The sequence below is a fragment of the Peromyscus californicus genome, unplaced genomic scaffold, assembly GCF_007827085.1.
Source record: "Peromyscus californicus insignis strain IS unplaced genomic scaffold, ASM782708v3 Scaffold_18__1_contigs__length_77618521, whole genome shotgun sequence".
Classification (NCBI taxonomy): Eukaryota; Metazoa; Chordata; class Mammalia; order Rodentia; family Cricetidae; genus Peromyscus; species Peromyscus californicus.
In genome coordinates this window covers 16,089,555-16,116,912 of record NW_026294480.1, presented here as the reverse complement: position 1 = coordinate 16,116,912, position 27,358 = coordinate 16,089,555, and the positions used below count along the sequence as shown (strand labels likewise).

General features: G+C 34.4%; 1 protein-coding gene across 6 annotated transcripts in view; it reads left to right on the top strand.

Annotated features, from left to right (window-relative positions):
• Window positions 1-27,358, top strand: part of Cdh18 (cadherin 18) — an 845,179-nt gene that overhangs the window by 744,365 nt on the left and 73,456 nt on the right. For all 6 annotated transcript variants that reach the window (XM_052743062.1, XM_052743063.1, XM_052743064.1 and 3 more), the window contains 2 exons: window positions 748-915; window positions 9,463-9,650. In XM_052743062.1, the coding sequence (XP_052599022.1) occupies window positions 748-915; window positions 9,463-9,650 (356 nt within the window). The remainder of the gene's footprint in view (window positions 1-747; window positions 916-9,462; window positions 9,651-27,358) is intronic.

Here is a 27,358-nt window from a genome sequence, read left to right as displayed (position 1 = left end):
AATCCAATCAGTTCAGTTGCAAAAGAAGATAGACAAAAAGAAAAATCAAGTATCATAGTATCCTATATTGTGAACCATGGACAGATTCAATAATTATTTCTGCTATTACAACCTCTTTTTATTTTTAACCTTGGATATACAAATTATTTTTCTCATGTCAAGATATTGTATATAAAAAGCTTAGTAAATTTAGAAACAAGATGTTAAATTTGGTAACTTCTAATTGAATACAATGAAAACTAATTAAATGTAAGTTTGATAGACATGGCTAGTATTTGTCTCAAGGGTCAGATAGCTAAGATATATAAATGAGGATGTTTTGTAAATGTCTGGAAAGTCAATGAAATGAGTCAATGGGTAAAGATGGATGCCACCAAGCCCAGTGACCTGAATTTGATCACCACATCCCACATAGTAAGAAGAGAGAACATATATTCACAAGTTGTCCTGTGACTTCAACATGCACGTCTTGGCTGAAAGCTGCCTTGGGGAGCCACATAACCCAGGAATCAAACAGTGAAAGATTTCTTATTTTGAGACATAAAGACAGTTTATGATATGTGCATGCAAACAAATGTGCAAATGGCTCAGTTTTTCAATAATAATTTTTTTTCTAAAAAAGGTAGCTCTCACTTAAAAATGTGCTATTTCAAAAGTCAATATTGACAACACCATTCATGTTTCTCAAAATGTTATTTGTTCAGTGTAAAACTTGTACTGATTGTTTCTTAAATCTTTATATTCCAGGAGTCATTAGAACAGCTTTACATAACATGGATAGAGAAGCCAGAGAACATTACTCAGTGGTCATTCAAGCCAAAGACATGGCTGGGCAAGTTGGCGGACTTTCGGGATCCACAACTGTCAATATAACCTTGACTGATGTCAATGACAACCCACCACGGTTTCCACAGAGTATGTACCAGTTGCCTACATATTGCATTTATCATCATTCATTTATGTAAAATAAAGGAATTTATTGAATATATAATGTACTGTTTTATCAAGGGAGAATATTTTAGCCTTTGTGTTTGTGTCTCTTCATTAGTGATGTCTAAAGATAGCACTTGACCTTATGCCCTCTAGTTCTAAGACACATCTGGTACTGTGTTAAAGGTGAATATTTATGTTGGCATAAGCTATACTAAAAATGATATGATCATAAAGTAATGAAATCTTACTTGTTACAAAGGAGGTATGTATTTAGTAAGCATTCATGGAAATATTCATTGTACATTTTGATGTGGGTGTTTCACTCATGAAAAAAAATCATATTAAGGTTATGAAACTACAATTTAAAAAATAATTCATGTTATAAACTGTACACTCTCTTGCATGTGCATGTGTGTTGATGTGTACACACACACATGCACACACAAATAAAACGTGGTTAAAACTTAATAACAAGGTTGTATTTCAGAATAGAATATAATGCATAAAATATAATTCATAATGCAAAAGGCAATGCAGAGGCAGGCAGATGTTAATTCTGTGTGGTTGGAAGAATTTGGCTTTATGCAAACCTCAGAGTGTCAGTGATATGATTAAAAAATAGTGGAGTGTTTCTGAAATGGCAGATACTAAAGTCAGCTTTTAATTGGATAATTGTCAGTTTCCGTACCAACCCTGCATGTGTGTTGTCACAGATATCCGTCCTGCAAAGGCTGTTTAAAACTGTGATCAAGTACACAATACAGTGAACCAATAAAGACTCTGTAAGTCATTGTGAGATGCCCATCTCAGACTCATTTCTTCTTCTCAATACACACCAGCAATAGGTAAACTAGGACAATACCTACTCCTAATATAAAATAATGCATTACCAACTTTATTTCACTTGGATATTTTATGTGCTTAAATGGTTTTATAGTAGCCCTGCTGGAACTTATCTGAAATCTATTCAACAATTAACAAAATTGTGGATAGTCAACTCTTACTGAATTTCACACACTTGTCCATCTCATGTTTATTCCCAGAGGCATGTATTGCCTGTACTATATGGAAGTCAAATTACTAGTTTGAGTTGTTTTGCCGAAATAAATGTTCATCTTACTTACCATAATCTTAAAATTGTTGCTGAGTGAATGAATTAGTTGAATTTCAATACTCTTTCCATCAACCAATGTTCAAAATGCCATTATAAAAGTCTTATAAATGAACTAAATACTGAAATCCTATCTAAAATATTATTCCAGAGATCAGAATGCAACAGGATCAATTATATGGCTTTTACACGACGGAAAATTATGTTTAAAGGAAAACCATAGAGCACAATGGGTCAACATTAAAATTTGATGTATATATATTTAAATTTCAGTAAACAATTTTTAAAATACAAATACTCAAGGATCTTTTATATTAGTGTTCTCATGTAATACATATTTCTAATCATATTGTCAATAAAACATCATAGAACAAACATTACTCTGATACAAGTATCATTCTACAGTATGAAAACAATGGAGGTATAAGGCATTTTTAGTGACATCACAACAAAATTTAATACTCCTCTGTTACTTGACCAGTTTTTTATCTATTGTCTGATAAATGCTCATATTCCCTAGCTTTGGTATTGTCCTTGGTTTAATAATATATTGAATGTTTTACATTAGAAGAGAGCACTTTAGATATTCTGAAAATATAAATGCAATGACACACTTTAAAGTGATAGACATAGTAATTCTCTTACTTGAATATTATTCAAGGTGTAAATGTATTGAAACCTCTTATTGCACTAATATGTACAAGTATTTGTCCATTAATGATAGAATAAAATTTTAAGTAATGAAAGAACATGACAGAATAACTGAACATAAATATTGGTAGTTTGAAACATGAAACTTTCTGTCCTTTCTGTTACATTAGAGTACCTTTATAGCAATATACTTTTGTTCTTTGAAAAATTCACTTAACGTATTTTAAACATGGCACCCCCCACGTTTCTCCTACTACTAATTCCTCTCCATAATCTCATATTTTTAAGTATCTTTTTTCAAAGAAAGATTTTAATACTGAATTTCTAAATAGCCCCTAAACTCAATGTGTACATGATAGGGGATTAATGAACATCCATTTAAAGTAAACTTGCATTTTTCAGTTTATCCTTATTTTTGTCTTTAAAATATCTCCTACATTTATAAACCAATCAAGATTCTATAAGGAGGGACGGGAGGGGGGAGAACAAGGGAATCTGTGGCTGATGTGTAGAACTGAATTGTATTGCAAAATAAAAATAATAAAAAAAAGAATAGATAAAAAAATGATTCTATAAGGGATTTAAATAATAATGAAAATTTGCCACATGCAGATAATGTGGTTTATATAGATGAATCTTGATATGATACAAATGCAGTTGTAATTTCATTATTTTGGCAGATAACAACGTTGGTGTGAAAATATTAGTTCACAAAAAAGGGATTGTTGTAGAATATTATTTTAAGGTGTGTTACTTTTGTTTTTTTTTTTTGGTTTTTTTTTTTTTTTTTTTTTTTGGTTTTTCGAGACAGGGTTTCTCTGTGTAGCTTTGCGCCTTTCCTGGGACTCACTTGGTAACCCAGGCTGGCCTCGAACTCACAGAGATCCTCCTGCCTCTGCCTCCCGAGTGTTGCGATTAAAGGTGTGCGCCACCACTGCCCGGCTAAGGTGTGTTACTTTTGTTTTGTTTCATTTGTTTAACTCTGTGAACCTATGTTACTTTGCCTGTCTAAAACACCTGACTGGTCTAATAGAGAACTAAATGGCCAATAGTAAGGTAGGAGAGAGAGATAAGTGAGGCTGGCTGGCAGAGAGAATATATAGAAGGAGAAATCTCAGAGGAGAAAAAAGAGATGGATGAGTGAAAAAGATCTAGTATCCAGAGAAGGAAGAGGACTCCCGGGGCCAACCACCCACCTACCCAGCAAGCCATGGAGTAGGAGTAAGATTTATAGAAATAAGAGAATGAGACAAGCCCAGAGGCAAAAAGTAGATGGGATCATTTGAACTTAAGAAAAGCTGACTAGAATCTAAGATAAGCTAAGGCCGGGCATTCATAAGTAATAATAAGACTCTGTGTGTGATTTATTTGGGATCTGGGTGACAGGACCCCCCCCCCCAAAAAAAAAGAGCCAAAACCAAACAACAACAAAGGGTAATTGCTTTCTTCCACTTCCAGCATTTTGGACAGAGTGAAAGCAGATTGCGACCCTGTCACACTCAGAAATGTGGTTAGAAGTTTGAGATGAAGATAGTATGTCTCCAGAATCTTTAGTTGTGTCCTTTTTAAACGATGGTTGTTGACTTTGATGAAAACTAAACATCATGCTGTATGTTGACTAACTTTGGGCCTCTATAATATCATTATCTTACAATGGAAGAGTCTGTTGATTTAAGTAGATATATTGTTGCCATTCAAATAGCTATTTACATAGTGGGATACCATGATAAGCTACTTGAAAAAAAAAAAGACAGATAAGCAAGACTACATTTTCACAGAGCTCTAGGATGTCCATGAATCTCTAATTGAAAGTGTATGCAGATCCTTCTCTGGTTGTGAGGTAGATACAATATTCTGTCTCTCTTGACATGTAGGATCTTTCCTCTTTTCAGTCAACGCACTTGTGATCTCCATCTTTCTTCACAGAACTCGTAGGTGTTTCCTCTCACACCATTGCAACTGACTATAGTATCTATCTTCACAGCACTCTCAATTAGTCCCTCAAATGTTTTTCTTTTTCCATTAATCTCACATGTGTGGCAAGGTAATAGACTTTTTTTTTTTAATCACGTGCTTAGTAATCATTCTTTCATATTGTAAGTAAGCCTGTCTTTATTTGAAACATCTGATTGCAATATTATCCTATACTCTTTTACTTACACTGTAGACTTAACAGAATTTTCCTTTGTAATATATTCTCTTATATTTTCTGTAGTTTAGTTGTGATACTCATAAGCACTAACTGATTTTACACTCCCCCATGTAAACTCTTTGTAAGGATATCTATTCATTGGTGAGAAAATTCTATCACTGCCTATTCAACTTTCTCATTTCTATGACAGTCTTTATAATACTTATACCTGTCCTGTATCCACCATCAGGCTATTGTCCTTTGTTTTGTAGACACATTGTTTCTATCAGTGTTCTTTAAGTTGGATATTTTATGCTGCCTGTATTCTCTATATGAATTTACTTCTCTGCTTTTTTAATTCTCGGGTGAATTTATCTGCCACATTAACTAAGCGCACATTTCAGTCAATAGTGAAATACTCAGCTGTGTTCATACTTTATAATGCAGAGCTTTAGTTTAAGATAAAGATCTCCACCTTATTTATTTAAATGTAATGAGCACACTTAATTTATAACCTTTTCCTAATACTTCCAATTTAAAAGTCATTGTGTTGAACTTTTCTCCTCTTTCTAGTTCTTGAAAAAATAAAAGCAATTAGAGTTATCACTGCCTTGGGAGGGGATGTATATATTAAAGTGGTCAAGGGCTAGTGAGCTAAATACCTTTTCATTACCCACCAGGATTCTATTTCTGAAGTGTGCTTTAGAAAAGTATTACCAGTTCACAGTGGAGTCAAAGAAATCATGAGAAAAGATCGCATATGGTGCATGAAATTATGGCCCATTCAGAAACAAAAATGGGGAATAATGAGGTTGGTTTGGCTACAGTGCTAAGATTCTAGAAGCATTTGAAGACATTACAAGAAAAATGTGCTAATGTGGTACAATATAGCAAATGAATTTCAAAATGTGAAGTTTTTTAACATGCTGTATATAATACGATGCTTAAAGTCCCATCTAAGCTGCCTCACATCATGTCTCAGAAAGTCTGAGCTTCATCCTCAGCAAAACTAATATTTTAGTAAAAATAGTTGTGTTACTTGATGCTACTCCATTTTAGGGATCCAATTCTTATTATTTTAATCCTCTGCCTTTGTGGTATTTCTCCTTCATTTTTTTTCCATTTTGAAGAAAGTTTAACAACCCTAAGGGGTGTTTTATTTAGTTTAATATTCTTCTATAAGTATGACTCATCATATTCCCTTAATTATATTCCAGTTGGTAAATGCATTTTTTTGAAAAATAAAGATTATGGCAGACCTATTTCCAACAATTCTATAAGTATGATTTTCTTGAAATAGATTTTGATGTCTTGTTTCACTAATCTTCACAGTATTTCACACTGTTTCACCATCACAATGTTTGCTGTAGTGGTCTATGACCAGATATCCTGATTGTTATACTTGTAATTGTTTTGGATCACTACAATCCACATCCACACAAGATGCCACACGTACCCGATAAACACTGTGTATGTTGTGAGTGCTCAGAGATTGGTCACTCCATCACATCTATCCCTCTCTTGGGCCTTTATATTTCCTGATACACAATATTGAAATTAACCAACTAATAATACTGCCATTGCTTCTGAATTCTCCAGTGACGGAAAGAGTCAGATATCTTATATGTTCAGTTAAAAATGAGCAATTGCATTCACATAGGATGGCAAGATAAACACTGAGATTAGTTGGAAGTCAGGGCCTCTAGTATTGAACAGTTAACCTGTAACTTCAAAGGATCACAATGTAAAATAAAATCCTGTTGCAATAAAATTGTGATTTATTAGAACAGGAAGAACGTTGCTGATATGCAGAAAATCTTAATGATCTGGGAAAGAGACACAGTAACACACACTTCTCCATTAAACTGAAGGCTAGAACAGAGCAGGAATGATTCTGAACTCTAGGATGGTGAGAAGTCAATGAGGAAGCTGAAAAGCTTAGCACCAGAGCTGGCTGTGGTTTTTTTCCTGAAGTTTTAAATGCAGACACCTAATATATAAACTGAAAGTCAAGGGGAGGCATCAGGTGTTGAGAAAATTACAGCATGCTACCCAAAGTTCTTACATGGTGGCTAAAGGGATACTATGTGGATAAGAACTGTTTTCAGAGGTCATGGGTCCAGTTCTAAGGCTTACAACCATCTGTAATTCAAGCTCCAAGGGTCCGAGACCCTTTTCTGACCTCTCCAGACATCTGTACTCAGACATGGACACACACACACACACACACACACACACACACAAACACATACATACACACACACACACACACACACACACTGACACACATAAATGAACATAAAATTAAAATAAAAGATATTAGATAAGTAACAAAAGATGTTATTCTGAGCAACAGATTTCAAAGCAGATTAGCTTTTTATTTAAACAACAACAACAAAACTATTTTATCTTAGATTTAATAATTATGAAAAAATTGTCAATTCTTGACCTACCTTCTGTCCTGATCTTTTTGTTTTATTTTAGGATATTCATTATGTGCTGTTGACATTAGTAATACGTATTTTTTATTTTTGGCACTTATTTAACATAATTAAAATTATGAGAATATAAATGGTTAAATTTAAAAAGGAGATGTACAAAGTGTCTATTTTAATTTTAATCATTTGTTTACTTGTGTTAAGTTAGCTCTTTGTAATTTTCATAAATGTATTTAATGCTTTCTGGTTACTATTTTCTCCGTATGTCTCATATCGCGTTTTTCAGTCCTAACAACCCTTCATCTTTACTCCTGGATCTTTCTCTAGGTTCATTGCATTTTTTTATGTGTGACTCAATTAGTTTAACCAGTGTCAGATTTCTGACCATTGGATTGTATTTATCTGTGGCTTACAGGTGTGGTTACCATTGGGTGAACAAAAGTGAAGGCAATTTTTCCTTTGCTTGAACCTATTGTCAAGAAATGGTTTCTCAGTTACAGCTAGAGCTCCCTAAGTTCCCTGTGTCTCCATGTTTGATTATTAATAGACCATACTTATTCAAACCCTTACAGGCATCTGAAGATAGCAGAAGCCTGTGACTGATTGAAGTGGCTGTGTGCTGCTCTAAAGATGTCTATTTTACAGTCCTTTTCCCTATCTTCTGACTCCTAATTTTTTTCTAACTCCCTCTGCCATATTGTTCACTGTGCCTAGGAAGGCATGGTATAATTGTCTTGTTTGGGACTGTGCACTTAACTTACTCTTTCTCAACCCTGAGTGAGTACAACAATAAGCCTTTTTCAGGTACCACATTTCACTGCGAGATGAGGGTTCTCTGATTAAGGCTGAGAATAGTAATTGCCTATGGCTTTTTTAATATATGTAGAATGTAATTAGACAATGTGTCTATTTGAATAAACAACAGAATTAAGCTGTTCCCTCTAGGTGTCCTCCCTGTTTTGGTTTTTGAATGAGTTTACAGTACCAAGTATGGATGTTGTCCTGTGGAGACTCAGATTTAGGGAAGACTCAGGTACTCCCATAACAGGAATGCTATTAATTCACAAAGGACACATTTTATATGGCTAGTTAGTATTCTACTTAGTGGGAGTTGTAATCACATGGTATCTTTGAGCTTCACAAAACCTTTACAGTAAGGAGGAAATATCCTGCTTAAATCCAATTTCATTTTTCTGTATGATACAATAAGCATGTGTCTTCCACAACAGGTTTTCATTGTCTATGTTACACTGGGAAAGCAATAGAAAAAACAGGAACCTGAGCTGTCTTGGCATCATCTATGGCCTCCCTGATCTACAAGCCATAATAGTGTATCTCCCCACACCTTGGAAAAGTAGATGTTGTTTATTAACCCATGGCTTGTAGATGAAGCTCTTCTTAGGCATTCAGAGTATCTCCCTTCCAACCAAATATTCCAACTCAGTATTTCATATCAGTAAAACATCAGTTTGTTTTTGTTTCCAAATCCTGAATAATGATACTTATATTGTGAGTATGGTTTGCACATTGGATAAACAAAATCAAAGTTGAAGCCACTGCACAATTACTACATCACTGTGTGTAGACTTCCATTCTTGAACTGGTCCACTGGCTTTGATTTTAGTTGTGAAAATAGACTTTTCCTTTCGCTATTATGCAGTGCTATCAAATCCTTTATAGGTATTTGGAAATATTTGTTACATTTCTAAATATATTTATAATTTTTCCTTTGTAGTGCTTACAAATTCTATATAGTAAATTGTTCATAAAATGTTAACCTATATCTTCTGGTATCATTTTTTTCCCTTTTCCTTGTTAAATTTCAATTGTGCATTCTCTCTCTTTCTCTCTCTCCCTCTCATACTCACATATTTAAACTTCACACTATTGGGAAGACAAAAGTAAATTGGGATTAAACTTATGATTGACTAATTCAAAATTTATGCTATATAAATGAATTTTTCTATTTTCTGTTTAGTTTTGTAGAAGTAATACAATATTTCATGTTCTAGTATTCAAATTACTTTATATATACTTCCATATTTATAACAACTAATAGAATACTTTAAATGTAATAGAAATCCATTGAGTTCATTCTATACAATGTTCATTTGATGACAAAGATGTCATTATTTTCTTATGAGATATGTACTCTATAAAAATTATTCTAAGTAACTTTAATGTGAAATCTTTTCCAGAACACTATCAGCTGTATGTTCCTGAGTCTGCTCAAGTTGGTTCAGCTGTTGGGAAAATTAAGGCAAATGATGCAGACACAGGCTCAAATGCAGATATGACTTATTCCATCACTAATGGAGACGGGATTGGGATATTCTCCATCTCCACTGACAAAGACACCAGGGAAGGAATACTCTCCTTAAAGAAGGTAAGCAAACAAAAAATAATGTTGATTCAAATAGCCCATCAGTATGTCAAGCTATCAAAATTTGGCAGAAATATAAATAGCCCTGCTTTCTGGTGTTTAAAAGCAAAGGTGTACAGTATTATATATTTTCTTGTGTTTGTGAATAAAAGACTCCATTGAAGACTATCTCTTCCTCACCATATTCTTTTAAATCAATGGTTCTCCTCATATAGAGCATGTGTGTTCTCAAGGAAGATTTTCCATGATCAGTGGAAATGTTCAATTTTCTACCGTACCCAAATCTTTATTTTCCACCATAGCCAAATCTTTATTTCACTATGCTATTTCTTCATAGTATCATTTCCTTTACCCCCCCCCACAAGTTCTGGTAAGTTTATCAAGGATTTTTTAGTGTTTTTACTCTAAGATGGATTTATATTTAATTTTCATTTGTGTTTGATTTCTGGGTCCTCTATCATGAATATATGTTGCCTATGGTAGGAATATTTGAATACAGAACACACTATGAATATATATCTCAGCTTTCATTTTTGCCTAAATTTCTCTGACATGCCCTAATCATGTCAAGTAAAAAATAAGGCAATATATTGCACCAAATGAAAATTACTAAAATGTCATCAAAATATTGTATTGTGTTTCTATAACAGGAATAAAAAACATTTAATACTTGTAGTGATACTGATCAAAAAGGCGTGTGAAGATGCACAAATTTAGAATTATTGCTCTTGAAACTTTGTGTGAAATGCTAGAGACTGGACTCCATAAATATTATGAAAGTTCATAAGTAACTATAAATATTTGAAGTTATTCTCTCAGCCAATATGATAATCTAAAGTATGCGATAGGAATAATTGAGATGGCAAAAAATGTTTGGCTGATAAAGGTGCTGCTACCAAGCCTGACAATGAGTTTGGTCATTGAACTTGAAGAGTACAGGATGAGACCTCACCCCTCCCCAAGCTTCCTGTGATGTTCACTGTAGCTGGAGTTTTCCTGCCTGGCCCACAGTCAGGATAAATCTCTCTCACCTGCCAGTCCCACAGCCACTCAGACCCGACCAAGTAAACACAGAGACTTATATTGCTTACAAACTGTATGGCCGTGGCAGGCTTCTTACTAACTGTTCTTACAGCTTAAATTAATCCATTTCCATTAATCTATACCTTGCCACATGGCTTGTGGCGGCTGGCATCTTCACATGCTGTTTGTCATCGTGGTGGCTGGCAGTGTCTCCCTGACTCAGCCTTCCACTTCCCAGCTTTATTCTCCTCCTTGTCCCGCCTACACTTCCTGCCTAGCCAATGGCCAATCAGTGTTTTATTTATTGACTAATTAGCAACACATTTGCCATACAGAACATCCCACAGCAGTTCACACACACACACAAACACACACACACACACACACACACACACACACACACACACACACACACACACACACACATTTTTTTTTAAAGATCTGGAGAATCTACCAACTTACTTGCCATTGGAAGAGATAGGTACCACTACAGAGAACACCAATCAAAATGCAGACATGTAGAGTCCAGTCCCCGTGGCTCCATCTACAAAACACCGCAGCAACTAAGGCTTAGGGAACACTACATAAGTAGGGGCAGAACGTTTGACAGAGACGTAAAATCGGGGTTCGCTCTGACAGTGTGTCTCAGAGCCATGTCAGAAGTTCGCACATACAGTCTCATCAGCATGGCTGCTTAAACATGAACTGAACAAGGCCAACATCAACATCAACAGCCATGCTGAAGTGAATGGAAGAAAATTCATGAATCCTTAAACCTATACAAAACAACAAAAACAAAACAAAACAAAACAAAAAACTACAGGCAACTAAGAAATGAGGAAAAGAGGAAATAGTCTTCCCCAGCAAGAGCACACCAATTGGTTATCGAATACACAATTGTTAGTAATGAGAACATACAGGAATACATAATACTGTTTGAATATATATATATATATATATATATATATATATATATATATATATGTGTGTGTGTGTGTGTGTGTGTGTGTGTGTGTGTGTGTGTGTATTCCTAAGTATAATGAAACAAATATATCTGTATATATACATACACATACATATGAAGAAATGAAGTGCCATGAATTTGAAATAGAGTGAGGAGGAGAATACAAGAGGATTTGAACGAAAAAAAGGGAAAGGAGAGATTTTGGAATTATTATCAAATGAAGAAAAAATAATAAAAATGTGAAGAAATATATTGAGTAATGCTGAACCTTATGGTTTAAGAATGTTAGTGTATTTTCTGATGTAACTGCAACTCCACAGAAAACCATCTGAGAGCCTGAAGCTCAAAAAGTGGACGCTTTCCACGTTTCTGGCCGTTCTGTCTGTTATCTCTTTGCGCCGGGGTTCTCTCTGTCAGCCATGTTGATTAATCCTTTCTATTTCTGCTCATCCATTTTTGCTCTCCTCGCATTCAAGTTCCTTTGATTCTGCAGTTCTGCCCTCTGCCTAATCCTTTTCTCATATCCAACATTTTCAGTATATGGATCATTGTATTTCATCTGCTTTCTCATGCTGAATACTTTTTCCTTCATTTTTCTCCAAGTTCATGTAAAATGAACTTAAAAAGCTCAAAATATCTCTATATTCCCAAATACTTATGTTTGTGCAGCAGAATTTTGCATTTTGTAATAACAGGATTATTATGAATGCTAGTTTAGTTGTTGTCATTAGATATGTTATATTAATTTAAATAACATCAATAAACTTCTGATTCAAAACTCTTATTTTACACATATTAAGAAGTACAAATCATTTTATAGTGATGATTCCTTTAAGTCAGGTATGTGAAACCACTAATTACTCATCTCTCTTTATTTTTTTTTAATTCCTTTTCTACCTACTGTGAACTTAATTATTAGATTTTGTTCTTAAGATCAAAATTCAATCAATTTTATAATTCAATCATAACACAAACAATTAAGATGGAAAGATTCCAAATCTTTCAATATGTTCAGATTTCATCTTGCTGAGATGGTCAATTCAGATTCCTAGTACCTGAGTTAATGTATATTTTCAAGAAAAACAGCAATGGGTCTGGGTATTTGCCATTTCAGCAGTCACTAAGGTAACTCTCCTGTAGAAAAATTTTCAGAGGTGGGTTGAGAAAAATTGTAATCTAAGTTAAAGATGCTGAAGTGGATTTGCCCATCTGACTGGTTATCTGACAGTGTGTGTCATGTATACTCTATTGCCTGCGATGTATTCTCTCTTCTATTCTTCTAATGATTTAATATCGATATAACGTGAATATCGTGTTGCTGTTATGAAAAAGCAAGGATAAAGAAGACTGTGAGAAAATAGGGAAGCATGTCACCTTATTTGGTAAGCTATATAATAATATAGGAAAGGTTATGAAGCAAGAGGATATGAACATGATGGGATGTGCTAATTTTAAGGAGAGAGACTGAAACGTGTTCCCATACAGAAGGAACAAAGCTCAGTGCAAAATAAGTGCAGCAGATAAGTCACGAGAACCATTGATTTTAAGAGAGACATTAGAGGGAGAGATAATCTTTTAAGGAGTCAAACAATGGTAGAAGAAAGTTATTATTTATGATTAATTGCATCCTTTATTGAGAAAAATGAAGGGCAGGAGGGAGTAAGTAGTAGGTAAAAATACATTTACAACAATCTAGTAACAGGAGGCTTGCATTGAGACCATCCCAGTACTAAGCCTTATCAACTTGATGCAATTTGAGAAAATATTAGTTTTTCAGAAATAAAGCCTGTAGTAACTAGTTTTTATGTACAAATAAAGTACAAGAACTTTTGTGACAATGAGGTTGATGAAGAGCTCTTACCACCTGCATGGCCACAGTTAATTTTACAAAATAAGAAAATTAATGATTATATGTTTACATATTTGATTGACTTCATTGGATTTTTTGTGTATACAGTGACAATTTGAAAAAAAAAGATTTCAATTGGTTAAATATTACTGAGAAAACACAGAAAATAGTCTTGATAACCAGACCTAATTGTCTTCAACTCTGGCTTGCTTTCCTAGGTATATTTCCTAAGAGTTGAATTAATGTTAGTACTTCCAATATTATTATATCTTCAGATTAATATTATCAATTTCACAGTTATTTATAAGCAATTGTAATTGGAAAAGAGGCTCTCTTCTTCAGTGTATTTTAACCTTCAGAAGATACAGGTTAAGGTGGCAAGATACAGATGAAAGGGTCCTTGAAACCCAGTTCTCATTTAATCTCTTAAGGCAGCTCACCTTAGTCAGCAAAGCAGAAAAGCTAATCTCCTCCGAGATCAAAATCAGTCCTGCTCTATAACTCAGCAGCAGACACACTGACTCATCCCATCCATATCATCGCTTCATCAGGAAATTGCCAAGTTGAATTCACTGATGCATTGCATGGTACATTGTAAATACACCTTGATAAGTTTCATTCATAGTTTGACGGAGCCTGACTAGGTGGAAAGGCGAAAGAGATAAGGATGAATGTAAGTTCCATCCATGCCTCTGACAAAATCCTCTGAAACTTAAGGGTAGGCTTCTGGCTAGGCATCTCTCTCAGAACCTCTTCTTATGATCACTATATAAAGAGGTACCTTTAAAGAAACTGTTCTAGTCAGTATTGTTGTTAATGCATTTAGATTTGCTTATTTTATTTGTATGAGCATTTTGCTCGAATGTATTTATATGCAATACGTCCATGTCTGGCACCTGTGGAGGTGATAAAAGGGCCTAGGATCCCTTGGAAATAGAGTTATGTGTGGTTATGGAACACCATATGAGATCTGGACATCAAATCCATATCCTTTGCAAAAACAAGTGCTCTTCACAACTGAGCCATCTCTCCAGGAGCTCTCATTTCAAGCATAAGGTTCCAATTTTAGTTGTTATCTTAATTATTTTACCAACTAATGTTTTTATACTTACTTATCTTTTTCTATCTTGTTTCAATTTCTGTACATCTATTAACTGAAAACATAAGCTCTTGTTTTTATTTATTTTTAAAAGTTATACCTGACATTTTACTAATTCTTTTTTCACATAAATAAAAGACAAGTTCAACTTTGTCTATTATTCATCAGGCAAATATTTAGTATAAATGCACTTTACCCTAGCTTGACAACTCTGTCTCATGGAGCCTTCTCCACCATCAACCTTGATTAATCTTATTAGTTCATCATCTGGATCACATTAGGCTTATTGTTGTAGGTTCTTAGGTATAGATTTTTGTGTGTGTGCATATACTGGCTTTAAAATATACATTCATAAACAATATATTTTTACTCATTCAATTCCATCCACTAAGATCTCCTACCTCCCAACCCACCAACTTCACATTCTTTCTCATTTTCAGAAAGATAAGCAAAACAAACAAATAAAAACAATAAAATAATAAATATTAATAAAGCAAAACAAAAATCACACAAACATATGGATCATATTTTGTGTTGGACAACTACTTCTAAGCATGAAGCCTGTCCTTGACTGAGGCTAACATATCTACTGTCACTCCATTGGACAAAATAGACTTCCTCTCTCCCATTAGTTATAAATTTCACATAGCTTCTTACTTAGCATTGGGTCTTTGTGCCCATTTCATCTTCTCCCTGTTTGAATTTCGTCTGTCTTGCCTATGTAAAAGTCTTCCCTGTGCTGTCTCTGTTTTTGAGGGTTATATGCACTTCACTCCTGTCATGTCTGGAAGGCATGGTTCCTCAGAGCCATCTACCACCTCTGCCTTTGACAGTCTTTCCATCTCTTCTTGTGCAAAGTTCCTCGAGTCTTCAAGAGAGCAGTAGGATTAATACATTCAAGTAGGACTGATTATTGCAATGTTCCCCACTATGGGATGTCCAGGTATGAATCTCCGTGTTAATTCCCATCTCCTACAACAAGAAGCTTCTCAAATAAAGGTCATTCAATGCTCTGATCTGTGGGTATAACAACATGTAATTTGGAATTTTTTTTTGCTATTTTTCATAAAAAGACTAATAGCATAGGTTTTCCCCTAGAGCATATGACCTATCTAGTCTCAGTTTTTTTTTTTTTTTTTTGGTCTGACTAACAGTGTCTAATATTGGTTCCACCTAAAGGAGTCGACATTAAATCTATTTTTAAGTGGTTGGTTAGTGCATAACTTTTTTGCCACATTTGCACCAGTATATCTTCCAGGCAGATTGATGCTATAAGTCACAGTGTTTGTAGCTGGTTAATATTGGGAATTGCCTTTGCTGCTGATAATATAGTTCATAGTACTTTCTAGCTTGTCAGTAGTGGTGAAGCTTCCAATTGGGCACCAATTTTATTTCTGTATATTTAATTAAATATGTGATATCATCAACAATAGGGCCTTACTGTCAGGTTGTAGAGGATAATCAATAGCATTGGTAATAATAGTATGTGATAGTTAGGAGAAAGGGTCTATGGGATGTAATTGGTGAACAAGTCAGTATTTGTTCTTTTTTTACATAAGCTCATTAAAAACATATTTATTATTATTTTTTGTATCTGAATATACTGTCTTCATATAACTCTGTGCATTATATGTGTTCGGTGCCCACAGAGCCACTGTGGAAAATTCTAAGAAAAGTATATTATATATTTTCTATGATAATCATATTATTATTATGCCAGATAACATGTTTTTGGTCTTTAGTAAATTGTGTTTATTGAGATACTTATGGTTATTCTCTTACTTTGCATGAGAGAATAAAGACTACACTGTATTTTATTTCTTTTCTATAAAACTTGAATGTTTGTTGAACCACAAAGAAAAACAAATAAAATGACTATCTTTGAATGCTCATACAAACACAAAGATTAATCATCTTTATCATTGTGATTCTAGTACACTATTCATTTGAACAACTATTAGCTATTTTATTTTTTAAAATTAAGCAAATATATTTAATTCTTCAAGGGCTCTTGTCTTTGCGAATTTATTTTGATCTTCTAGAAACAATCAAAAGAAGGTCAGGATTTCAATTTGATCAACTGGATTGCTGCATTTTAATATATTTGATTAAGGACTGCTATTGAGCAAATTATGTTCTAGATGTTTAACTTTAGGCATTATCACAAGCATTGAATAATGAATCATTTGAAATTTTACTAAATTTTCATTATAGTTTCAATCACATATAATTATTCACAGCATAATACTTTATTAGGAAACAAGTTTTCTGATAAAATATTATGATTGGCTAAGTTTGATTTATTTATAGATATTGATAAATTTTGATATTTTTGGTTTATTTATTTATGTCCTACAGAGAGCTCTCATATTTATGTAATCTAGTATATATGTACATATATATTGACATTCTTATACATATAAAAAGTTGTGTTCAATTACATACACAATGATTGAGATGAAAGATATTTCCACTTATTCCCTATATTCAAACGACTACAGTAAAACATGTAATATTTTTTATTAATATTGAAATTATACACAAATGAATGTTCACTCTTCTGTTGAGTGAAATCTACAATAAGAATGCTTATACATGAATTCTATTCTCTATTGAAGGTCCACAACCCTGGAAAAATCTCAAAAGAGGGTGACAAAGCATGCCCAGCAAGGAAGTTCAGAAAGAGAGGCATTAGCTGAATTAATCCTACCTGTACTTATATTTGCATACCATAGTTTACAATGCATGCTTTGAAAACAGATTATACATAATGATGATATTGTCTACTACTTAGAATTGGGCTGTATTCCAGAATTAAAATCAAATTTTAATGTACAGAAATGTGAACACAGCATAATCATTAAATACTGTGAAGTTCAAAGTCCAAATGAAAGAACAACATATAAATTATCTAAAGCAAAAGCTCTGATGAGTCTCTCTCCTGTTGCCTAAGAGACCAGAACATTTAGTCCTCCTGTACTCGATGAAATTTTGCCTAATAGGTCTTGTTGGCTACATAATAGTTTCAGGATCCATATATTCTTCATGGTAATATAGTTCCAGGGGAGAAACACACAAGGGTGATTGAAGGGACACTAGAAGAGATTAATGAGAAACTATTAAACTATCCTAAATATGTAAAGCTGGATGGAACTAGACTGATGTGATAGATGACAACTATCTACATTAATATGAAATAGATTAATATTAAAGAGCAAAAGTTCTGCATTATATGTGAGAAAGAGCAATGATATGTAAAGGCAATTACTAAGAATAATGAGATAAAATTAAGAAACTAAAATCTTCTATGAAAATCACAGTGAACTCATTGATAATGAGGTGTTAAATTAGAAAATTGAGCAGTAGCTAAAAAGAAGTAAGAGAAATCCAATTGACCAAGGAAATTAAAACTGCCCCAAGGATAAGCACTTCTTGCAGAGACCAAAGAGATAAAGAAATTTGCCCAAATATTGTTAGTTTCCTGGTCATATATTTGTTTTAATTAAAGAAATTACAAAATTCCTTGGATGTTGTGTAGTTATAATTAGAGAATTTATTGACTCATGTTAAATTTAACAATAAAGCGTCAAATAGATGATGGATGAGCTCTTTTGTTACTCAATACATGCACAGACAGACTAATTCTTTTTACTCATTCAAATATGTTTATGCCATGTTATTTACTTTTCTTTTCAAGTTTCCAACAATATAACCTCACGCTTACTAGTGAGAGTTCATAACCTGAGTTTAAAACTCATTCACATCATTTATATCCTGCTTCCACTGGGGAATTTCTCAATTCAATTTTCTGACTTCTGATTCCTCACCTGTAAGAGAGAAACAATTGAACAATTAATTATACATCCGTATTAAGTGAATAAATTTATGTTAAAAATTTAGGGTTCATGCAGCTGTTTAGAATTCAGATTTCCAAAATAATATGGAATTGGCCTGTGTCCTTGAAGTAACATGTTAAATACCAGTATACTTGAGAGTGATGAAGGGCTCAGTCGCTTTCCATGCATTGAAAAGTATTTCAGCTACACGAAATATAAATATGAGTTGATAAAAAGTTTTTTCTTGAGGAAATCTATATAGATATGAAATATTGTCAACGCACAAGAGTACGGTAGCAACATACCCTGGTCTTTGAATTGTGTTGATCTCATTTTATTTAAGAAAGTTACCTTTTCAGAAGTGTGAGACTGTCAGGGAAATTTGCTGAAGTGATTATATTTAAATATCTTTGAAGCAGTACCTGTAATATTCTCAAGAACTGACTATGAGTAAATGCTTTACATCTGGTTAACTTACCTTTCAAAAATGAATATTACAGGCAAATAAGTTTATGTACTATTTGCCATTAGAATATATGTACTTCAAAAATAGATGTAGGCTGGAGACATAGCTTAGTGAGTAAAGAACTTTTTATGACTTGCATTATGACTTGAGTGTGGGTGGACTAATCCCTGAAATTCAACAGAGATTTGTCCTCTGAACTCCACCTATGTATGGTGGCATGTTCATTCCTGTACTACTCACACACAGATATACAAAAACATACAAAGATTTAAAACTGCAGGTCACTGTCTTCGGAAATTCATTACCTTCTAGAGAACTACTTGTGGGCTGAAACAAAATGGCCTGTCAGAGCATCAATGACAAGTAGACTCAGGGTTGGGTGGAGATTGGAATGATAAGAGTATTCACTCCAAAACACCAATAATAAAATTCATAATGAAAGCCGGGCGGTGGTGGCGCACGCCTTTAATCCCAGCACTCGGGAGGCAGAGGCAGGCGGATCTCTGTGAGTTCGAGGCCAGCCTGGGCTACCAAGTGAGTTCCAGGAAAGGCGCAAAGCTACACAGAGAAACCCTGTCTTGAAAAACCAAAAAAAAAAAAAAAAAAAAAAAAAAAAAAAATCGTAATGAAGAAACCAAACCAAGAGTGAAAAAACTCACCATTTTTTTAATGGTCACAGTTAAAAATGAAAGAATGTAAGTCAAAGCCAGTAAACAAGTTTTACTTCTGTAAGAATGGTCAAATGTACAGGGAGTGAAATAAGTAAAGCTAATAATATATAAAGGAAGTAGTGGGGAAAGGTGCTCTATTTTACTTATTTACTACATTATAATATTAATATTTACTGTTGAATAGGTGTAGATTGAATATAAAAATTTGTACACTAAAAGAAGTCAGAACAACAAAAATATGAACCTTTCCAAATATCAAAAGGCTTTTAACCCAAGAACTAAAGCTATTTAAAACACAGTAGTTAAAGTTCTATAAGTGATAAGGGAAGCACAAGACCAAATAAGAGATATGGTGTCCATCATGATAGATTCAAACTATCCATACAAACTCAAGAAACCAAACAACATTAACACAGTGATATTCTAAGTACTTCTCAGACCATTCTACTTCTAAATGTGTTAAGGATCAAAAAATAAAATAAAGTTAGATAAATCATATACATGTTCAACATTGGAAGATAGGAACAGAAAGTTAAGTAATATCAACCAAAGGCTAGATAAAATAATAAATTTTAGTAACATAAAAATTGGTAAATAGAATCCTAAATTCATTTGGATGTTATTTAGAAGCATGGAAGACATAGACAATACTAAAGAGCTACAAAAATCTAAAAGCTGTTCTAAATAAATTTCCATGGGAAATATTTTTAGAAGCCAAAAATACAATAAACTCATATGGAGTGAGTTTGAATTGAGGAAATTGGAAATGCATGACTGAAACCTCTTTCTAAATCCATTCCAATTAATTTTCTCTAATCTGAAAAGTCAAATAAATCCAGTTGTACTTGACCCTCAGACTCATTAAAACAACAGGACATTTCTATGGCATGTTTAAATACAGCCAATCAGTGTCCATGTCTTTCTAGGAATGCTATACTCAGATAGTACTCACTCAGCGGCTTGAAACACTAACCAGATTCCCTCAGAGCTCTAACAGCTAGGCTGGGCTCTCCTTAACACCTGAGATGAAACCCTCCTTGCTTCTGCTGTCTTCTACAGCAGTGGTCCTCAACCTGTGTGGGTCATGACCCTTTGGGGGGTCATATATCAGATATCCTACATATCAGATATGTACGTTATGATTGATAACAGTAGCAAAATTACAGCTATGAAGTAGCAATGAAATAATCTTAGGTTTGAGGGTCAAGGCAGCACGAGGAACTGTATTAATGGGTCCCAGCATTAGGAAACACTCTTCTGAAGGCTCTGAGAATGTCTTGGCTTATAGCATTTCTTTATGTGTGTATATGGTAACAGTATTTCACACTGTTTATATCTCTCAACTGGAAGAGTTAAAGAATTGTAGTAATTTAATTTGGCACACACTTGTATAACCAAGGTAAGCCTACCTATCACATCCTCTCCCCCTCCTCTCTCTCTCTCTCTCTCTCTCTCTCTCTCTCTCTCTCGCTCTCTCTCTCTCTCTCTCTCTGTGTGTGTGTGTGTGTGTCTCTGTCTGTCTATCTGTTTCTGTGTGTGTGTGTGTGTGTGTGTGTGTGTGTGTGTGAGAGAGAGAGAGAGAGAGAGAGAGAGAGAGAGAGAGAGAGAGAGAGAGAGAGAGAGAGCGAGAGAGAGTCCAGGTCACAATTTGGTTACTATATATAATCTACGTCTGTTTCTTCAAAATCCATATCTGCCCCATGCATAGAAAACCCCACCTTGAAACATTCATAAACCTCAGCAATATGCTAAATCAGTACAAAGTTCCAAATCCCTCCACCTAAATCTAAAATTGTTGAAATTCTGAGTATGTTTGATCCTAGGGCAAGCATCTTTATCTGTGGACCTATGTGCTTAGAAAATAAACCATCTGTTGCCAATCTCTAGTGCTAGGAGAGGCACAGAAGGTAGTTAGCACGCCTGACATCCTGACACAGAGAAAATGGAAGAAATAAGGCGTTTCTAGTCTAAAACAAGTTTTAAATCCAGCAAGGCACATTTCATTTGATTTCAAGTCCTGGGGATAACCCTTTGTGGCTCCAGTCAGTTCTCTAAGCCTACAGCTCTGCCCTGCACTTCCTCAGCTCAGTGCTTACATTGTCTAAAATCTGTTTGCTTTGAAAGGTATCTTTATTAACCACAGCAGCAGAGTTGAGATTTCTGAACAAAGCACCTGGCTTCTCGGCCTGGTTGTTGAATTACAATGCAATTGGAATGCCTAGACATCAAGGAGTGGCTTATTTCTCAGTAATGCCTGAGCATGCTCATAATCTAAAAAAGCCAGAGAACACAGTTTTTGTTAATGTCTCCAGAATGAGTAGAGAATCCTTTCATTTTATAGGTGCCCGTGATCCAATGAGGTGTGTTTCTTGGCTACAAAAGATGGTTGGATAAATATTTTAAATCTCTCTCTGTCTCTCTCTCTCTCTCTCTGTGTGTGTGTGTGTGTGTGTGTGTGTGTGTGTGTGTGTGTGTGTGTGTGTGTGTATGTGTGTGTGCTTGCATTTACACGTGTCTGGAGGTCAAGGGGCATCTTTCTAAAGTCAGTTCATGCCTTCTACTGTGTGGGTCCCAGTGATCAAAAGAAGCAACTTTACAGGCTGAGCATCTCACTCCACTGGATCTAGTTTTATTTTGTCTTTTCTTTCTTTTTCTTTGTAATCTAGTTTAGTGTTGTTGTTTTTAAAATTATAATTATTTAAAAATATTCTCATACAATATATTTTTAAATATATTTTGGTCATATTCTTTCCCCTCCCCCAATTACTCTTTTACATCGATATTTGAGTCCTGATGGGGGGGGTGGGGTGATACATTATTTTCCCCAATATATTGTGCACACTAATAAACTTATCTGGGGTCAGAGGACAGAACAGCGACTAGAGAGACATAGAGGCCAGAAAATGGTGGCACACACACCTTTGATCCTATCACTTGGGAGGCAGAGATCCATCTGAATCTCTGAGAGTTCAAAATCACACTGGAAACAGCCAGGCATGGTGACTCATGCCTTTAATCCCAGGAAGTGATGGCAGAAAGCAGAAAGGAATATAAGGCGTGCGGACCAGGAACTAGGGCTGGTTAAGCTTTTAGGCTTTTAGCAGGAGTTCAGTGAGATCCATTTGGATGAAAACTCAGAGGCTTCCAGTCTGAACAAACAGGATCAGATGAGGAATTGGCGAGGTGAGGAAAATGTGGCTTGTTCTGCTTCTCTCATCTTCCAGAGTTCACCCCAATACCTGGCTCCAGGTTTGTTTTTATTAATAAGACCTTCTAACAATTCGTGCTACAGTGGGGTTTAATAATATCATCTCATATAAGGCAGAGTACCCCAAATTCTCTCACTGTTTACACACCATTGAGGTCTGAAGGTTTAAATTTGAAGAAGGAAGAGAATGCTAAACTAGGGAATATGAGAGAAATAACTAACACCAAATGATTTTTAAAAGATAAAAATGTGAAAACTTACCATATATATTATATATTATGTATATATAATTTTTAGATACATAATGGGGAACACAATGCCCCAACTATGCATAAGTTACCACATAAAACCCCCAATGCTAGGAATAGGTGCCATCTTTTTGAGTGACTGACCAAAGGGGGTTCCATAGTCCCTCAACACTATAGGAATGAACAATGCTACTGATTACATTTGACATCCTGAGGGAAAACAGGTATTGATAATGCCATCACTTATTTACGTCATTGAACATGTAGAAATCCTGTGGTACCCAACTAGAAGCTTCACCCCTATGGACTAACATTTAGAATGCTGAAAGTACTATACATGTTATTGGACAGGGAATTTATCATTAATTTCACCTAGCTATGAACTCTGTTACATACCTGCAATATAGATAACTGGACCTGACTGCAAAACCTTCTCACACATCTCCCTGAATGTTATAGGATTAAACAACCACTTTTTGGTTGGATTTAAGACCAATTCCATTAGAAGGAACACACAACTGACACTATAAGTTAGGCAAAGAACCTGAGACTATATAGGTCACGAATCATAGGGGAAAACCCCCGATTATTACACTGTTAAATGAATACACCAATAGAATGACCCCTGATGACATGTTACTATACTCATAGATCAGTGCCTTATTCATCGCTCATCAAAAAAGCTGCTTCTTAGAGTAGATGGTTATGAGTGTAGCCTTTTAATTTATAATCCAGTCATTCATGTTAGACATGTCAAATAGATCAGTGGTAGAGTATTTTCTTGGTGTGTGCAGTTCAATACCCTTTATCACAGCAGATAACTAAATGTGCAAACAAAGCCAACGGAGTTTGGACTGCAATAAAATTTTATCCTAATTAAACCTAAAGCAAATCCTATTAAAACAAAAACTAAGCAAACAAAAACCAAACAGAGCAGTGTTTTGCTCTTATGCCTGTAATTGTTTTCCTTAATCATTAAGTTATGTTTATGATTGTCAGTGCAGAACCACCATAAACTTGACTACCTCTCCACAGTAAATACAAACTAATGATGCAGACTCATGGCGTTCTACCCAAGAGACTTACTCCAGCTCTCCAATCTTTTAAACTGCAATGCATTTGACTCAAATAATCCCATCCATCCACCAACAAATATACGAGTGAAACAATCGGTAAATAATAATGAACAAATTGTCAAGCTCTAGAGTCCATTGTTTTCATACAGAATTCTATTCCTACAAGCAGAAACACTTTGTCCATAGCTCCTATTTTAGCTTGAGCACCATAGTTAGTCAATTGAATGTTTGTCACGATGTACCGAAAAACACTTATGAACAATCACTTATTTTACAACACATTTACCACATATTTACCATGTCACTCTTGACCAGTGTTGTTTCTTTCGTGGAAGCAGAAAGTGCTATGTTTTCAGTTTACAAACTTCCAGAGATTTCATGCTATCTGCTACTTCAATAATCAGGGTGAATTTTCTCTTTTCTTTTATTCAATGTAATTTTTTTTATTTATGTGACTTGGTAAATAGATTTTATTGTTTCTAACATACTTTATTTGATGAATATATTTAGGCTAAAAAATGTTTGTGACTAAAAAATGTGAATTATCTATAAAGGATGACTCCTTTTCCTGATTGTATCTTGTAATTGAATAAATAGTGAAGTTAATTCTGAAGCATCAGGGATAAATTCTGCAGTCTCAATATGTAATACTACTCTTTCAGCATACTGAGAGTTAGTTATTACATTGAGAGGTTCTGAAAAACCCATTAATACCAACAGAATAGCATACAATTCTGATTTTTGAACTGAATTATAAGGACTTTGACCCACTTTACTTAAATTTTCGGATTTATAACCTACCTTTCCTTGTTTGTTGGCATCTGTATAAAATGTACAAACTCCAGATATGGGTTTTTCCCGTACAATTCGAGGCAAGATCCAATCAGCTCTCTTTATAAGATCAATTCTATCGCTTTTGGGATATTTGCCGTTAATTTCTCCCAAAAAATTACTGCAAGCTCTTTGTCAAGGTTCACTTTCTGTCCATAATTTTTCAATGTCCTCCTTAGTTAAAGGTATGACAATTTTTGCTGGGTCTATTCCTGCTAATTGACGAAGTCTCAATTTTCCTTTCCAAATCAAGTCAGAGATTTTTTTCCACATAAGTTTTTAATTTTTTATTTGGTTTATTTGGTAAAAATATCCATTCCAATATAATATCTTTACTCTGCATTAATATTTCTGTAGGAGAATGCCTAGAAGGTAAAATAACCAAAATGCAATCCAGCTTTGGATCAATATGATCTACGTGCCCTTCATGTACTTTCTTTTCTACCAAAGCCAATTCTTTCTCAGCTTCAAGTGATAATTCTCTTGGACTATTTAAGTCCTTGTCACCTTCTAAGGTTTTAAACAAATTATGCAGTTCATCATTTTTTACCCCAACAATAGTTCGTAGATGAGAAATGTCTCCAAATAATCTTTGAAAGTCATTAAGAGTCTGTAGTCGATCTCTCCTAATTTGTACCTTTTGGGGTCTAATTTTTTGTAGCTCTATTTTATGTCCTAAATAATTAATAGAATCTCTTCTTTGTATCCTTTCAGGAGCAATTTGTAATCCCCAGCAAGGCAAAATTTTCTTTACTTCTTCAAACATTCTTTCTAAAGTATCTGCATTTGAATCAGCTAGTAAAATATCATTCATATAATGATAAATTATAGATTTAGGAAATTTTTTACGTACCACTTTCAATGGCTGTTGTACAAAATATTGGCACAGAGTTGGGCTATTCAGGGTTATGGGTTCGAGCCCCACATTGGGCGCCAAATGTAGTTGTAACTAACAGTCTTATTAAATAAGAACCAAAGAACCAATGCAAAGAAGAAAGCCAAGAGGTCAGAGCTATTAGCAAGCTATAGGAAAGCCAGGTGGTGGTGGCACATGCCTTTAATCCCAGCACTTGGTAGGCAGAGCTAGGTAAGTCTCTGTGTGTTCAGGGATACAGCCAGCATTGGATACACACGCCTTTAACTCAATACCAGCCATAGAAGACCTGGAGGTCTGTACAGACAGGCAATGACGAGGTGGTCATGTGGTTGGGTTTACAACCAATAAGGCAGAACAGAAAGTCTATATAAAGACTTTAACATAGGAAGTAGCTCTCTTTCAGAGAGGTAGGACCACTGCAGGAGGAAGGGTAAGGTTTTAGCTCTTAACTCTGACCTCTTGGCTTTCTTCTTTGCATTGGTTCTGTGTTTCTTATTTAATTAGATGGTAGGTTACATCTACATAAAAATATTAAGATCTACAGGTAGAATTCTATATACATCCCAAAGAAAAAAGATTTTTAATTTTTTTTTTAAGTTTATAAATGATGGGTAAGTTGTACATGTTTACCACATTTACAGTATTGGTAAATAATATGTTGCCCCATTTATATACTTCTGTAATTATAATACAATGTGTAGTATACTTGATATTGAATACATAATTCTGAAATATACAGAATAAATGAGTGATTATATTTCCTTCCAATTTTTCTATAAGTGCAATTTAATATCACTAATTTTTGTTCAGAAATGACACTCTCACTTTTAAAATGTTTCTATTTGTGGCAGTAAAACTGTCTTCAATTTCTGACCCAACCTGAAATTATTCTCTTCTTCCTTTGTGGCTACAGATGGTCCCTATCCATCCATCTGCCAGTCTTGGCAAACCAGTTTCCCAGGATGATTATCTCGGCCTGGAGGTAGTTAAACTTATATTAGATGATCATCAACAGGAAGCCATGTGTCCACACAAACAGCCTGAACCTTAGCATTAGGTGGGCAGCATTAAGACATGTGACATCTATTTTGCCAAAGGGATCTGCTAGGAAATGTGTGGTCTATCCTCTTCAATGCACAGCTTGATAATAACATCAAAATAAACTAAATGGGGCCAGAATTTCCTTCACTAATTTCACTGAGTTGAAGGGAGTAAAATTTTGGGAAAATGAATGAATGAAGATGGATGTTTTAAAATCCAATGTTGTGAGAAAAGATGTGATAATCACTATTAGCAAAACAAACAAATAAGACCCAAATTTAAGAATGATAAAAATGTTGGTCAGAAAGTTTTACACAAAAGTAAGTTTAACAAATATTATTATAAACATTGATCTTAAGCAAATATAAGCCCTCTTGTCTTCTGCTTCATATTAGCAACATATCCAGATATCAATCATCTGGTCTAGATGTAAAGAGGATGGTTTTCATCCACAAGTCTTTGTTGTTGTTGTTGTTGTTTTAAAATTTAATTTATTCTAATTTATATTTTGATATGTGTGTG